General features: G+C 49.8%; 1 protein-coding gene across 2 annotated transcripts in view; it reads right to left on the reverse strand.

Annotated features, from left to right (window-relative positions):
• SH3PXD2B (SH3 and PX domains 2B) overlaps positions 1-16,805 on the reverse strand; it is an 81,672-nt gene that overhangs the window by 36,663 nt on the left and 28,204 nt on the right. For both annotated transcript variants that reach the window (XM_087816973.1, XM_087816974.1), the window contains exons 3-4: positions 8,509-8,584; positions 2,785-2,861 (exon numbers count right to left, since the gene is read on the reverse strand). In XM_087816973.1, the coding sequence (XP_087673099.1) occupies positions 2,785-2,861; positions 8,509-8,584 (153 nt within the window). The remainder of the gene's footprint in view (positions 1-2,784; positions 2,862-8,508; positions 8,585-16,805) is intronic.

Below are 16,805 nucleotides of genomic sequence, written 5' to 3' on the forward strand. Positions count from 1 at the left end.
TGTTATAAGTACACTAAATTCAATGATATTTAGTAAATTACAGAGTTGTGCAACCGTCACCACAGTCTAGTTTTAGAACTTTCCATCACCTCAAAAATCTCCCCCGGCCTAATTTGTGATGGGTCTCTAACTGCCACCGCCCCAGGCCCAGGAAACCACTGACCTGCTTTCTGTCTCTACAGATTTGCCTTTTCTGCACATTTCATAGAAATGAAATCAGACACTATGCAGTCTTTTGCATCTGGCTTTCCCCCTTCAGCGTCATGTTTTTGAGATTCATCCACATTGCAACGTTTATCAGTATTTCACCGCATTTTATTGTCAAATAATATCCTATTGTGTGGACAGTCCACATTTTATCTATTTACCTAATGACGGACATTTGGACTGTTTCCAATGGTGGGTTATTATGAATTAATCCTGCTATGAACATTTGCACCCAAATCTTTGTGTGGATATAAGGTGTTAATTCTCTTGAGTATATACCTCGGAGTGGTCATGTGATAAATTTCACTTCTGAAAAAACTGCCAAGCTGTTCTCCAAAGTGGCTTCCCCACCACGTTTCCACCAGAACAAAGGCTCCAGTTCCTCTGTGTCCTCAGTAACTCTCGGTCGTGTCTGTCTTGAGGACGATGGCCAGTCTAGCGGGTGTGTGGGTATCTCATTATGGTTTTATTTTGCATCGCCCTAATGATTCATGATGCTGGACTCCTTTCATATGCTTAACCACTGTCTATTTTCTGTCTACTCAAATCTTTAGTCTGTTTTGAAGCTGAGTTGTCTTTTTATTACTGATTTGCAAGAATTCTTTATATAGTCTCAATGCATGTCCCTTATCATATGTATAATTTACAAATATTTTCTCCTAATTTGTGGCATATCTTTTCATTTTCTTCATGGTATCCAAGTACAGAAGTCTGTAAGTTTAATGAAGTCAAATTTATCAATTTTTGTCTTGTGGTGTCATATTTAAGAACTCTTTGCCTAAACTGAGGTCACAAAGATTTTCTCCTTTGTTTTCTTCTAGGCATTTTATAGTTTTAGCTCTGACGTTTAGGTCTGTGATCCACTTTGAGTTGATGTTTTGTGCGTGATGTGAGGTAAGGGTCCAACTTTATTATTTTTGCATATTTTTAAACCCATATTGTTTATTAAAACAATTATTCTTTCCTATTGGATTTCTTGGTGCCTTTGTTGAAAATCAATTGCCTCTAAATGGAAAAAATTCACTTCTAGGCTCTCAATTCTGTTCCACTAACCTCCATGCCTACCCTGCTGACAGTACCACACTATCTTGATTACTGTAGCTTTGTAGGAAGTTTTGAAAATGGGTAGTACAAGCCCTCCAATTTTGTTCTTCCTTTTCAAAACTGTCTTGGCTATTTTGGGTCCCTTGCATTTCCCCATACACTTTAGGATCAACTTGTTAATTTCTACAAAAAAAAGTCTACTAGGATTTTGACAGAGATAGTATTTAGTATTGACTCTGTAGAGCAATTGGGGGAGAACTGCCATTTTAACACTACAGAGGGTTCTAGTCCATAAATATAGACTACCTCTCCATTCAGGGCTTCTACAATTTCTCTCAGCAATGGATTCTATTCTTTTTGATGCTACTGTGAGAGGAATTATTTTCTTAATTTCATGTCTGGGTTGTTGGTTACTAGTGTATAGAGATACCATTGATCTTGTACCCTGTGATCTTGCTAAGCTCGCCCACTAGTTCTGACAGTGTTTCCGTGGATCCCTAATGGTTTTCTACAACAGAATCCCGTCATCTGTGAATCCAGGCATTTTTGTTTCTCCCTTTCCAACCTGCATGCCTTCTATTTCTTTTTCTTGCCTACTCACCCTGGCTAGAGCTTCAAAGTAGAATAGAAGTTCCCAGAACGAATGTACCTGCTTTGTTCCTGATCTCAGGGAGAGAGAGCATCCGTTGCTCTATTTTTAAAGCCTTTCTTGCTATTCCTACCTACCCTTTTCCCATTGCAACTGCTAGTGATTTTTAAAATGTTTTTATTGATTTTAGAGAGAGAGGGAGAGAGAGAGATAAAAACATCGGTGAGAGAAAAACAATGATTGGCCGCCTCCTGCATGCCGCTCACTGGGGACTGAGCCCGCAAACTGGGCACGTGCCCTGATGGAATCGAACTGGCAGCCTCTTGGTGCATGGGTGGGTGCTCAACCACTGAGCCACATCGGCTGGGCAACTGCTAGTGATTTTAAGTTAGAGAAATAAACACTAAAGAGAGGCTAAACTAACTGAAAAATATGCTTCTTTCCCAACTACAGCCTCAATTCAAACAAAATATAACCGAAAGGCAGGCCCCTTTTCCTTTAAAACATTCATGAGATTGGACACCAGCTGCCCTGTGCAACAACAGGGGCTGGTTGAATAGCTTTTGGATCGTTCATGCACAGTGGGATACTATGCAGCCACTAAAAGTATGCTCAAGAAGATTTTTTAATAGCACAGGAAATTCTTATATTACAATATTAAAGAAAAGAGAAAGAGCAACAAAAATAACGCCAATGGGATGGTCTCAAAACCATAAAGAAACGCGCAGGAGGGAAAGGAATAAAAACAGGTACAAACCTTCACACTGGTTGCCTCTGAGTTGAAAGATCATGGATGGTTGTTTTTTTACTTTCTTTACATTTCTTTCAACGGTACAGATTTTCACAATAAGCATCTTATAGCCAGAAAAGGGAAAGAAGAAAAAAACACACCTGCCCACAGGGCAGACACAAGACACTGGGAAGCTGGCAGTTCCCAGGCTTACCTTACAGTATTCATCGATCGGTATCAGGCGTTTGACGGCCACGTCCCGGATGTGGCTCCGTCGGAAGAGAATTTTGCCTGCAGAGAGCGAGAGCACACAGCACTGTCAGGGAGCAGCGATGGGCTTTCAGCAACCTGGAGGGTGTGCCCTAGATGCCTCTGGTAGGCCTGGGCGGTACCCAAATTCCTGGCTGTCATCAATAGCCCCTGTTGGACATCCACAGGGCCTGGAAGGATCCCATGCGTGGGCCTCCAAAGCCCTGCTCACAGTTCTAGTGCACAGGCTGGCGGGAGGGGGACCCGATGGGTAAGTTCTGAGGAGCTAAAGGGGGCAGGAACCAGTCCATGAAAGGAGGGCGCTCCCACCCGAGGGGGAGGGAAGGTAGGCCTGGTGTCTGAGGCCCTGTCCAGCGCCAGGACTCTCAGGCTGCCTGGGCAGAGCAGCGGACACTCGGACAGGCCCTGACCCAGCAGCGCAGTCTCCTTTCCTCCCCTTTCCTCGCGCACCTTCTTTCTGCTCTAGTCTCAGCCTCTCAGAACTCCATGCCGTCTCACACTGCCTTTCCCTCTGCCTGGCACATCCAACTCCATCCGCCATCCCCGTGGGGAAACTCGTGCCCACTTCGCATGGGTTAGGAGTTCCTGTCTCTTTCTGACTGCACATGCCACAGTATCGATTTACTGGTCTTCTTTACCCGTTGTGGGCTCTGCACAAATAGGGACAGACTGTGCCTTAGTCAATTTGGTGCTTTCACCAGGTGGCTTCCACATGCAAAGATGACAGATCCCTCTAACTTCTTCCCTGACTGGTGTTTGCCACAGGATTCCAAGCCTTCCTACCTCACTGGATACTGAGAGTCCACCACTACTTGCCCAGTGACATCCTGAGCACTGGAGTGAGGTACCAGAGACTCCAGTGTGACATATGGGCAGAGGATGTGGGTCATAGGCCGAGACAAGTATATAAATGATGCTGAGGGTCCCTGGAAATATCCAAGACACTCAAATGTTATGGGTGAGGTTCATTTAAAGCAAATCTGTAGGTCCCCCAGAGTTTGAGATGTTAGCAGAGTGCACGCACCCAAGATTAAGCAAGCCTGGGCTCATGGTTCTGGATGTGTCACACACAGGCAGGGGGAGCAAAGCAGATAAGAGACATCACGGAGGGCCGGAGAGGTGGGAGATGGAGAGGAGCTCCTCTGCCATGCTATGCAGAGCCTGCAGGAGGTGTCCAAGGTCAAAGAGGAAGGCACAGGGAGACCACAGCTCCCAGGCAGCACAGCATGGAGACCCACGAAAAGCTTCAATTCTGGTCTGAGGTCAAGGAGAGGAGTCTGGGTCACCAGGTTGGCCGGGCAAAGAGGGATCAGGCACTGTTCTAACACGGCTCTGGCGAGACTGCCGTTTCCATAGATCAAGCCTGGGTGAGCAGGAACAGGAGGGCAGGAAAGGTTCGAGTTTTCATGCCAGAAAATTGAAAAGGGTGCCGGGAAAAGCTGATTGACTTCGACAGATTTGCAACGCAAGGTGGCAAGGGAGATTTGCACCCGAAAGACCACTTAGCTAATTCAATGTTTAAAATAAACAACTGCCCGTGGGTCAAAAAGCACTATTATGAAATTAGGCAGATATATTCAGCTTAATTGAGCCTTTTTTTTTTTTTTTTTTTTGCTCATTCCCACCAATTAAAAAATCCCAGTGAGATAAAACACATATTCTTCATATTCCTTAATAACTAGGAATCTCCTTTCTTTATAATGGTGATAGTTTTAATTCTGCGTAGGAACTGGTCAAATGTCTGATACACCACGCTTGCTAGAAAAGAAAAATCTAGGAGAAAATGCATCCCAGAGTTCACAGGGTTTGTTTCTGAGGGGTGAAAGAGACGTTTTGTTTTCTTTATACGTTCGCTGAAGTTCCTACCATAAACATATATGGCTTCTAGAATCAGAACATTTTCATGTCATTTGGAACAAAAAATGCAAATAATAGCAATGTGGGAAGGGGTTTGCAAGCTGATGCTCTATCCCCTCACTCATGCGGTGGGCACAGTCTCTATGGGAGTCCTCCGTGTGTCCGTGCTGGGGGCCCGCTCCCCTGCACTGACAGCTGGTGTTCCCCAATAGGCAGGGACCCTGTGGACATTTGGGGAGAGGCAGTCCTTCCCTGGGTGCCCCCACCCTGCAGGATGGCACTGGCAACCTTCCAGAGGGCGCTGGCAACCTTCTCGTGCCCCTCCCACCCCCAGTCACTGGGAGCATCAGTTTACCACCACATGGGTGGGAATTAGACCCCTTAGGCTTGTCCTGAGCCTTCGGGAAGGGCTGAGTGAGGAGCAACCCTGCCTAGCACATGCTTCCTGCCCTCTAGTCTACTTCTCCACAGGGAGAGGGGCCCTACTGAAAACATTTGGTCCCATCTGGGTATAATTTCCCCTTGAGTAAGTCCAAGGAAGGGCGGAGAGTGGGCTGCACAGGCTTCTTGCTGAGAAGGTGGTGAGCTGGCTCAGAAGACTTACAACAGGCGTGGTACTAAACCCTGTCACCCCCAAGAGCAAGGCCGGCCCTGGGGCCACCACCATCGAAGGGAATCCACCCGGCCAGCCTGCAGGGCCTGAGAGATGAGAACAGAGAACTCGGGCTCCTTCAGTGTCTCCAGGGGGCAGTGACACAATGACAAAGGCATCACTCCTCTCACTGTGCAGCCTCAGTGGGACAGGAGTCTCTGGGCACATGTCAGGTGTCCTGCCAACAGGGGAGACAGACAGGGAGCCTCGTGTCAATCCGAGGGTTGCCTCTTACTGGCTGTGCTGCCTTGGGAAACGCGCAGCCCCCCCTTCGTGGTAACCCCGTCACACCCAGCACAGGGCTCAGACCCTCACAAAAGGGTATTACTTTCTGCTTTTTCAAACAGTTCAGATGATACCACATCACACTCTACACTGACGAGCACACGTCCTTCCTTAGATCCCAGCTTCATTTCCTAAGACCTGCCCCCCGCTGGCTAACTGGCCATTTACCAGCAGGAGAGCTGGAGTTCAGGCTGGGCCACGGCCGCGGGGCAGAGCGTGTGGCCAGCGTGCCCTTGGCCAGCACCCCCAGGGTGAAAGGCTGCTGGGGCCGTGACCCCTGGTCCCCATCTGATGAAGTGTGTCTGTGTGAGTCGTGGGGCGGGGAGGAGCGTGCTTGCACCCAGCCCTAGGGGCGGGCCAGCCTGCTGGGGCAGAAGGGGTGCTCGGGGCAGAGAACAGCCTTCGGTGGGAACGAGTGGCCTTTTGTTTTCCACCGTGGAGGAAGGCCAAACTGTAATTTTTAATTTTCAAGCTGTGGCCTCTGCCAAGTTGGCTTCCCCCAGCTCTTGCCGGGGTGGAAAATTGAACAGGGCAGCTCTCCCCTCCCCCTGCCTCTGTGCTAACAAGAGCCTCGCTTTTGTTCTGCTGACGTGGCCATCTTAGCCGAAAAGTGACCCCTAGGAGAGGGGATGTTTCTCCCGCAGGTCCCTGCCCTTGGCCTAGGCCTCAAGGGAAAGCTAAGAGGTGGCCTGGGAAGGGACACTCCAGGCAGCTAGGGCCCAGTGGGACCTCTCCAAGCCACAATGGGTGCCTTGAGCAGGGAAACTGGGCCAAGACCCTGAGAAGAGCATTTTCATGAATTCGTGGGTGGAAAAGAGTTACGTAACCACGAAAGCTTCCAGGGGCTTGGGAGAGGGTCGGCTCCAGTTCTTCCCTATCCCGGGAAGTTTTTCCAGAGCTGGTTTTTGCCTTTCAGCCAGTAAGACTTATAACTCACTGCCTGCCTTTCCTTCCTTGGAGAAAAACCGACATTTACAGCCCAGTTCAATCTGAATATTCAGACCAACCACTTAAGTCACAACTCCAAGGTATGAAATACCAATAATTCCAAAGGAACACGGTGGGACCATTCTTGCCTTAACTGAGAACCTACAATGTGTCTGGGAGAGAACCTGGAAAGGCAGGGATCACATCCCATTCTATAGATGTGGACACTGAGGCTCAGCAGGGGGCGGGGTGGATGTCGGCCACTTGTCACAGGGCTGGTCTGTTTGACTCCAAAGCACATGGTTTGGAGCACGAACATCTGGCTATAGCAGCTGGCACTCCTGATTTTCCCCGATAGGAAAAGAAAATTCCAGTGTGATTGCACACTCTCCCCATGGAAGAACTAAAAACATTAGCTTTTTCAGGCAAATGATCCTCCCAGTGGAAGGGGGCCTGGCAAACACCTCCACCCTGTCTCCAAGCCCACTTGACAATGACGACATCTGGAAGAACCCACTCCCGCGCCAAGGGCAGGCCCCTGGAGTGGGGGAGGAGAGCCCGGGCTCCCATGTGACCTGGGAAATCTCCCCCACTGCTGGGCCTGCTTCCTCTTCTGCAAAATGAAAAGGGTCCTTTCAGCTCTAAACACTTGTGATTTAGGGTGATGGTCAATTTGCTGATGACCTGGACATAAAAATAACAGTGAGTGCCTGAGTGCCGCTAGTTCTGTGCCAGGCACTTACCTAACCCTCTAACAACTCTGCTATTTAAGTAGCATTAGTATCTCCAATTTGCAAATGAAGAAATGAATCTTGGTGTGCTGAAGTGATTTACCCAGGATCAAAGAAGGGATGAGCCTCAGTTTCTGCATCTGTGAAACGGGCACAGTAGTACCTACCCTGCAAGGTTGTTCTGAGGACTGAATGAGGTAACGCATGTAAAGTACTTAGCCCAGTGACTGGCACACAGTGGACATCCAATCAGCGGTAGCTACTCTGAGACAGTAACACGGGTTGGGCAGCCCCCTGTCTGAGCTGAGGCCTGATTCTATTCCTTCGGTAAGGAATTTTTGGGGAGGAAAGGGACATGAATCCCTTTATTAGATTAACTCTTCCAAGGCGTCTGGCACTCAGAGGTCCATGGTAGGCAGGTGGAATTTCTAAAATGTCCCTCCCCCCCAAGATGTCCCACCCTGATCCCCAGAGCCTGTGACTATAATGGGATCTCACTGCTGGGGTCATTACACTACAGGCCATGGTTCACTTTAAGGGAGGGAGATTATCCTGCGTTAGCCAGGTGGGCACAACGTAATCACATGAGTCCTTCAAAGCAGGCAGCTTTCTCTGACGGGTCGCAGAAGGAGCCGTCAGGGACATTTAAAGAACAAGGAAGATTCAATGCCTCACTGCCCTGGCCTGATGATGGAGGGGTCACAGAGGGGGAATGCAGGCAGCCTCTGGAAACCAGGGCTGACTGCGAGCAAGGAAACAGGCATCCAGAGCTGCAAGTAACTGAACTCTTCCTCAGATCCTCCAGATAAGAGCCCAGCCCAGCTCTTGACTCTGGCCTTGTGAGACCCTAAACAGAGTAACCAGCTGAGCCCACCTGGACTCCTAACGGAGAGAACTGTGAGATAATAAATGGGTGCTAAATTGGTGGCAATAGAAAACCGATACATAATAGATGCCACTCATAAAACTCCCACTGAGTTTAATTAGTCCCATTTTAGAGGTAGGAGAAACTGAGGTTCCCAGAAGTGAAGTGTCTCACCTAAGCTAGCAAATGGTGAGGCATCTAACCCCAACGCAAACACTCTTAGCCACTCATTTCCACAAATGACTGAGATGCTGGTCACTGCGACAGTGCCCCAAGGAGGCAGAGCAGAGAGATCCAGGTGCAGCACTGGATCCCTCACAGGCCCCGTCTCAGAGCAGGTGTCTCACCCACCTGGCAGGAAGGGAATGATCCTCTGTTTGGGGTCCTTCTGTCCACCTTCCATGGGAAATTTGTCCAACATCTGCATCTGTAAGGGGAAGAATACCAAAAAATGTGACCAATGCATCTCTGACATTTAAGGGAATTCAATGTCAGGCTGGCTCCAGATAGCGAGGCTCTGGGCTGGCCCACGGCGTAGTGATGAGACTCACAGTCTAGAGCGGAGGCTGAAAAGGAAACTGGCCATTGCAGGGTGCAGTCAGACACACCGAGAGGAAGGTGTAGGTTGCTGTGGGGACAGAGGAGGAAAGGAAACAGGACCCCAAACAAGAACCTTTAATTGTACAAGAAACGTCTCTCTGACCTTTGAAGGAATTAATATATCTGATCTGATATACGGAATCACAAAGACCTGCTGCTTGTGGTCTTGGGGAAGTGATATACCGTGGCCCTCATCTTTAAGTTGGTCATAATGATACCAACTTGCAGGGTTACTTTACAGATGAAAGCTGGGCTGTGGAGTCATCAACGCCGTCATCAGATTTCTGGTCCTTCTCTTGAGCACGTGGCAGATCGGAACCTCCCCACCACCTTCCAGTGGAATGTGGTTAATTAAATGTGAGCGGAAGAGACTTGTATCACTCGGGGTGGAAGAGTTATGAGTGGTGCGTGATTTACCACCGTCATTTCCTTCTGCCATGGTGACTGGCCACACTCCAGATAGTGGCGTCTCTATCAGGGAGGGTCCTGGAGTGAGGAGGGTCCCAAGCCCCCAACAACCTTTGATAGACATATAGCCCAAGTGAGAAATGAACCCTTGTTGTATAGCGAGGCTGCCTGTCATAGCAGCATATAGCCATCCTGACCAGTCCATGGCCCAGGATTCCAGCAGAGGGAAAGCCACCTAGCACTCAAGATGTGCCCTCTGATAGAATGAAAGAAGTTTCGAGTAGCCTGAGAGAAACAAGCACAGATATTGTGCAGGCATTTGCAGAGGGAGGAGAGGACTTGAAGCAGACGAGAAGAGAAATAAGTATATATGCCAAGCACAGATTAGATTCTTTAGACACGGTCTCCCACTAAACCTTTAGAATGCTCCTTCAAAATGGACATTACTATCCAGGAAACAGAAGTACAGAGAAGTGAAGAAATGTTCCATGAGCCTGCAGCCAGCAAGAGGGGGCCAGAGACCGTAGCCCATGTGCGTCTCTGCCATCAAATAGCCTCTGAGGTGCTACGAAGACAATGAAACAGGATTGCCCTTCTGCACTCAGGAAATGGGACCACTTTTCCAGGCTGCAGATCCCTGCCTCCTCTGTGACGACCATGGGTAGGGGGGTGAGACTCAGCTTGGCCAGCACCCTGAAGGGCTGCCCACAGAGGCTGTGGTTTTATTTGTGGTTTCCCATCGGCACCTACTCTGTGCTGCGTGGTGATGGGGAAATGCTTGGTCTGCATCATTCAGGAACTGGTGAGGCCACAGCGGGCCTTGCTGAAATAAACGCACGATCCCCATGTCAGAGAGGGGTTCCCGTTGGCCCCATCTGGATGTGCAGGCCAGCTAAGAGGCCCCATCCAGCGCTGCAGTTCAGTCCTCCTGTGTAACCTCTCACAGGAAGTTACTCACAGGCTCTGTCCTGACTTGCTTTTACCCACAGAAGCTCAGCTCAAAGCACTGAAGTATTTATTAATGTGAGGCAGCAGACCTGGGTTTAATGCTGCAAAGTCTAACCACAGATATTTTACCCCTGGGGGCGAGACAGCCCTGAGTTTAATCCCGGTGCTTCCTCATGCCAGCTACGTGTCCTTGGCCAGACATCATCTGAAGAATGGGGGACACAGCCTGCCGGGCAGGTGCTAGTGGAAATGAACGCTGAGCGGGAACTCTCTGGGGACATCCTATGTGCTCAAGAAGAAACCCACCATCCTTGCCCTCTGCCCATAATAAATATCTTTTTGTGAAACTGAATTTACTGGGGTGACATTGGTTAATACAATTATATAGGTTTCAGGTGTACAATTCTAAAATACACCATCTGTATATTGCATTGTGCATAATAAATACCTTATTCGGAAAGTTATTCGGGAATAATTTTTAGTAGTTTGTGAGGTTGTGTGGGGGTTTTATTGTTAAGTACATATAACACAAAATTTATTATCTCGAGCATTCTAAGTGTACAAGTAAGTGGCATTAAGGACATTCACACTGTTACGCAGCCATCACCACCATCTATCCCAGAACCTCTTTATCACTCCAAACTGAGACTCTGCATCCATTAAACACTAACTCCCCAGACCCCTGCCCAGCCCTTGGCAAACACCATTCTTTCTGTCTCTATGAATCTGACTATTCCAGGTACGGCATGTGAGTGGATTCCTACAGCATTTCTTTGTGGCTGGCTTCTTTCACTTAGCATGTCTTTAAGGTTCATCCATGTTGTATCATGTGTTGGAGTTTCCTTCCTTTTTAAGGCTGAATAATATTCCCTTATGAGGCTGTGTTTTAAGGTTGGCAAAACTCCGACTCTCCGAGTCCCCTCAGCGCTGGGCTGTCCGATAGGACTTTCTGCCGTGATGGGAATGTCCTAGATCTGTGCTGTCCCTGGCGGTACCACCAGCCCTAGGTGGCTACTGAGCACCTGAAATGTGGCTCCCAGGACTGAGGAGCTCAGCTTTTCATTTTAGGGACTGTAATACTCGTCCTCTCTTTTCGCCATATCCTGTTCCACTCATTTCCTTTATCATCCTACCAGTGGGACCTGCTATTCGCAAGGACAGGAGATCAGAGGCCTGGGAGCTAGTTTGCTTTTGGTCTTAGTGTGTCCAGGTTCACAGGCCACCAGCTGCTTCTATCCAGGGGACTGTCACACTTGGCAGCCACAGACTTTGAAGCAGACCAGGCAGAGCTCCAGACCCTCTACGGGGACCCCAGACCCAGGCTGTCTGCAGCAGCAGGACCAGAGGCATGCCCTGCAAAGTCCAACCACAGACGCTGCCCTCAGAAACCAGAACACCCACGGCCCTCCCCCCAGATAATAAAGGGAAGTGCTGCTCAGGGTGAGGAGAACTGGAAACCAAGGAGGAGAGTGAGTCAGTATGGGGGGGGGAGGGGGAGAGGGAGCCACATCCAACGGCCACATCACAAGCCTCCACCAGGAATAAGAGGGCTCTCCATCAGCAGTTTTCAAGACCCCAGCTTGTGGTAGAAGAAAAGGAGACACGCTGTCCAAGGAAAATAGCGTGGAGGCCCACACGTGGTTCGTGTTAGTGGCAGACTGGACTTGGAGGGGTTGATTCTCTCGGACTCACAAAAGCCCCATGTCCCAGAATAGCCAGAGCAGGCTGTGGAGAAGCGGTGGGGTGACTGTCACATGCAGTTGCTGGCTGATGGGAAGCCACGTGGTCCTCAGAGCAGGACGTGACCATGTACCTGGACCTGCTCTACATACGTGGTGGGTTGTCTTTGGAGATCCTGTCCCCTTGACGAGCTCAACTCATTGTCGGCATGCCCTGGTGTCCTGGTGGACATGCCTGCAGCTGACCGGTGTACCCAGTCCTCTCATCCTTACTGGCCCTCCCCAGCCCAGGCCAGCATTTTCTCAGCCCAGCCCTCTCCACCACCTCCTCACTGCTACGTGGTAGGTACTTGGGCAAAGAACGAATGAACCAATGAATGAACAAATGAGTGAAAAAGTGGTTAACTGATGCAGCCAGCCATTGTCTAGGAGAGGAGAAACTACGTTGCAGGTGGCAGCAACAGGCCCTGGATTGGGGTTCAGACACAACTGACCAACACGGTATTGCCCCTTCCTCTTTTACAAATACCAGAACGGCTAACTGTGGGAAAAGACGACAGTATTTTCTCAGCTACGCGACATCGATGTGGCAAGGGCTCTCCAGACGCCAGGGAGGGAGCAATCGTTAAGCGTGTGTAACACGTGGGAGGCACACCCCAAAATCAGAAGGTAACGACTGGGGAAAAGAGCGTATCTGAGGGTCTGGCAAAGGCAGTATTTGGATAAATATGGCTGGTGCAATTCCAGCAGGTGTTGGCTAGGGTCTTGCTGGGAACCTGTGGGGGGGAGTGAGAACTCCTCAGTTCTGCCCCCAGAAAAGATGGGAGCATGCACTCCCTTCCCTTTGGCTTCTGTGGCAGAGCATGGGGGCCTCTGGGCAGACTGTCCCCAAAGCTCCTGAGTGCACTTGGGTTGTCAAACTCTCCTCTAAGAGAGACAGGTCAGTCCTATCTCAATAGAAATTGGAAACAAATGATATTTGTGGTGGAACTTGGGACAGCCTCTCCCGTCTCCAGATCTCAGTCCCCTCTCTAGGGAGAAACCAAGGCACAGATCTGGATGCTGCCTCCAGCATGCCATCGACTCTGTGATTTGATGCGTCTAGGACTGCAATGTTCAACCGGTGTGACCTAGAATTTTTACAACATTCAGTGCCTGACTACTTACGGGCACTAACCTCTTTTCTCTTCGATTTTCCAATAAAAAAATAACAGCCCACACAACAATAGCTGTCTGATGTAAATGAGTCAAAATCATACCTATTTTTTTGTCACACCGGCAAAAAAGAGAATATATTTTTTGGTGTGCTGCAGAATTTTAGTAATTAGTTTACGTGCGCCATGAGATGAAAAAGGTTGAACTCTCTGGTCCAGGAAAGAGTTCTTCACGAAAGAAGCAGCCCTTTCTGGGTCCCACAGCACACAGTGTTCCCACTTACAGGACACACGGGGGCTGGTGCTTTTCTGGAGGGCTCCTTGCCTGGCTGAGTGACCCAGCTGGCTCTGTGCCCCCCGCTGTCCTAATTCTGCAAGAAGTCCTGCTCCCTCATGCCCAGCTAGAAGTCCTGCTCCCTCATGCCTCTGCACTTTTGCACAACTGGTGTCCCCTATGTGGAATGCCCTCCCCCATCCTGTGGGTGGGTCAACTCCTTACTCACTGTCAAGCCTCTGCTTAAATGTCACCTCCTCCAGGAAGCAAGCCCTGCCTGAGCTCCCTGACTGGGACAGAAGTCCCTTTCTGAACACCTGGGGTCCGGCTCAGCAAGTGTTTAACTGTGCTTCTGAGGGAAGGCCTGGCTTCAGGGATGGCCATGACCCAGGGCCTGGGGAACACATGAACCAGTGGGAAAACTCAGAGGGCAAAGGTCGCATGGAGCTGGGTACAGGAGACCCCTCAGACACCCGGGGCCTGTTTGTGAAGGGATCATATACTACTCAGAGGAGCCCTCTCTGCAGGGCAGACTGCCCACATCTTTTTTTTTTTTTTTTTTTTTAATATATCTTTATTGATTTCAGAGAGAAGAAAGGAGAGGGAGAGAGAGGGAAACATCAATGAGGAGAGAGTCACTGATCGAGCCCACAACCCGGGCATGTGCCCTGACCGGGAATCGAACCCCGATCACCTGGATCCTAGGTCGACGCTCAACCGCTGAGCCACGCCTGGCCGGGCAAGACTGTCCACATCTTAAAGGGAGGTGCCAAATGGGCCTTCAGAGGGCAGCTCTAGGCATAACTCTAGGAGTCAAATCTAGGTCTGAAAAGATGAATCCGAAGGCAGTGCCGGGCCTCAGGAATGCAGCAGGAGCCGCTTTCAGACCCAGCCACACCTCGGCTTGAATCCCAGACACGCTGCGCTCCGGGCACGTGACTCTGCCCCTCTGAGCTTCAGCTTTCCCATGTGTGACGTGGCCACAATACTGATTTCATGCTAGTCAGGACTAAACGCAATGACATATAAAACAGGCACCCGGCGCATTTCGGTAAATGGTCACTGATATTGGTACTACGTCGTTCAACCAGCCCGAATTTCCTCTAGGCACTGCCCTCGGCTCTGCGGCATTCCAGTCACCCCTGGTGCCCTCTGCCACGCTCTGACGGACCCAGGCAAGGAGGTGCAGAGAGGGGAGTGGCCTGCCCAAAGTCACACAGCTGGTAAGACAGACGCTGGGACCTTACAGCAGGGCTTCCCATTCCAAGCCCGGGCTCTACTGCCTCCACCCTCACGTGAATGAGACATGAGGCCAGACGTCAACCAGCAGGGACAGGCCTGACTACTACGGTCCAGATTTTCTAAGATGAGAGAGTCAGGAAATCACATCAGAAGGTGAATTGTCATAAAGGGGACATTCTTGCTAGTAAGTCTCTTCCCTCAAAGGAACCTGAGCCATGCTCCTTTTTACCCCATGCAGCCTCTCTGTAGACTGTTCCCTCTGCCTGAATGTCCTGCCCCCACCAGAGGGGACAGTTACTGTTATCTACAAGCTATTTCCCCTCCTTTGGAAGCAGTTCTCTGCTTTCTCCTGGGAATCTTCTCGGTTAGTCTACACACATTGGCGTGATGCTGATTTTACTCCAGTCCCTGGGTTTACCCTGACTGGCTGACCACTGACCCAAGATGTTGGCATGTTCTCTTTTCACTGAACAGAACTGATGGATACAGCTTGGACCTGTGACCGCAACCTTGCCAGACAATACCCTGCCTGGACATGAATAAAGTCAAGTGGAGAAAAGCAGGCCTTATTGACACTGTGGCCCCTAGATCCAGCCATACCTGAAGCCAACTACCCTTTGTCTTCTCAGTTACATTAAGCTAATCAATGTTCTTTTTGAATACTCCATCTTAACTGGGTTTCTGTCATCTACAACTAAAACAGTTCTGACTAAAACAAGATCTCACAGCCAGGAAGTGGCAGCACTTGGGCCAAAGCCCAGGATCTTACCCACTCTATTAAACTGGCACCATCTCCTGCTCTAAACTATGCCAATTCCCGATAATCCCAACAGCTGACATTTGCTCAGGGCTCGACAGCCCAGAAACGGCTCTCGCACACATCATCACTTCAAAAACAAGAAAAAAGAAATGCACATATACTTTCCATACCTTTAAAATTCACCCTTTTAAAGTGTACAGCTCAGTGGTTTTTGGAATAGTTACAAGGCTATGCGAGCATCTCCACTGTCTAATTCCAGAACATTTTCATCAACCCAAAGAGAAACCCTGCACCTTCGTCTCCCCCACTTTCCGCCCCTCCCAGCTCCTGGCAACCACTGATCTGCTTTCTGTCTCTGTGGGTTTGCCTCTTCCAACACACATCATCACTTTTAACCCCACAGGAACCTTGTGAAGCGGATGCTAGAGAGGGGAGCCCTGGACAGCAGTGCGGATAAGACTTCGGAGTCTGGTGTTGCCTGCCCAGCTTCACATCTGAGTTCCGATGCTCACTAGCTGTGTGACCTAGGGCAAACCACTCGGCCTCTCCGGGCCTGGGGTTTTTCATCTGTATAATCTGATAAACTTAATATGAGGAATAAATGAGTCACACCTAGATGCCGAGCAGTGCTTGTTCTAGGAGTGCCGGCTGTTTCTGTTACCATTATCATCACTCCAATGTTCCTGATGAGGACAATCAGGCACAGAGGGGTTAAGGGGTGTGCCCAAGGCCACACAGCATAGGTGGCTGGGCCCCAAGTCTCCTGACTTTTTCCATTACACTGCCCTGGCTTAGCTGTTCCTCCACGAAAGCTCGGCCCTCCCCATACTCCTTGGGCCAAGTTACTTCTGAAAAAACCAAGGCTATTCGCCAGACAGGAGGGAGGGGAGGGTGGAACCATGAAATCATCTAACTTTAGGGTGTTGCAGCCCCATACGGGCTGGCCTCCTCGCCTGGTCACTGGGAACAGCTGACTCTGGGTCCTGCCCTAACTCCTTCCAGCTTCTCCCTCTGGGCTGTGGGGGTGGGAGGCAGGCCAGTTCCGGGAGAGCAGGACCTGCTGGAATTGAACAACTTTCCCAGTCCAGCCGCCCATCTGGGACTCTTTAAGGTGGCTGAAGCCCCATCCTTTGATGACTTTGTTTCAGGAGGGCAGGCCGAGGCCATTATGTTACTGCAAACCCCCAATTATTACCAATTATGCTGAGTGGGGCAGAAAACCTCACTTTTAGGTTCTGGTAGAAATAAGAAAGTTGAGTCAGAACAGGGCAGTGGAGGGAGCAACAAGCTTTGGGCCAGGGAGCCCTGGGATCCTACCTTGGCAAGCGGTCCCAAACAACGTCCCCTCGGGCAAGTCCCGTCTGAGCAGAGGGACAGCAGATGACAGCGAATATGCTTACTGAGCAAGGCATAACTCTGCCATACCAGATGCACAGGGAAAGTACTTTCATTCTTAATGTGCAGATGGGGAAACTGAAGCTCAGAGACATACAGAGGCGACACCAAGCTGAAACCTAAAGAGGCAAAAAGCTGAGATTGGGAGCCGGGTCTGTCTAACCCAGAAGCCCCGGGCTGTCCTGGAA

Source organism: Miniopterus natalensis, chromosome 4 (assembly GCF_054644295.1).
Source record: "Miniopterus natalensis isolate mMinNat1 chromosome 4, mMinNat1.hap1, whole genome shotgun sequence".
In the NCBI taxonomy this organism is placed as follows: domain Eukaryota; kingdom Metazoa; phylum Chordata; class Mammalia; order Chiroptera; family Miniopteridae; genus Miniopterus; species Miniopterus natalensis.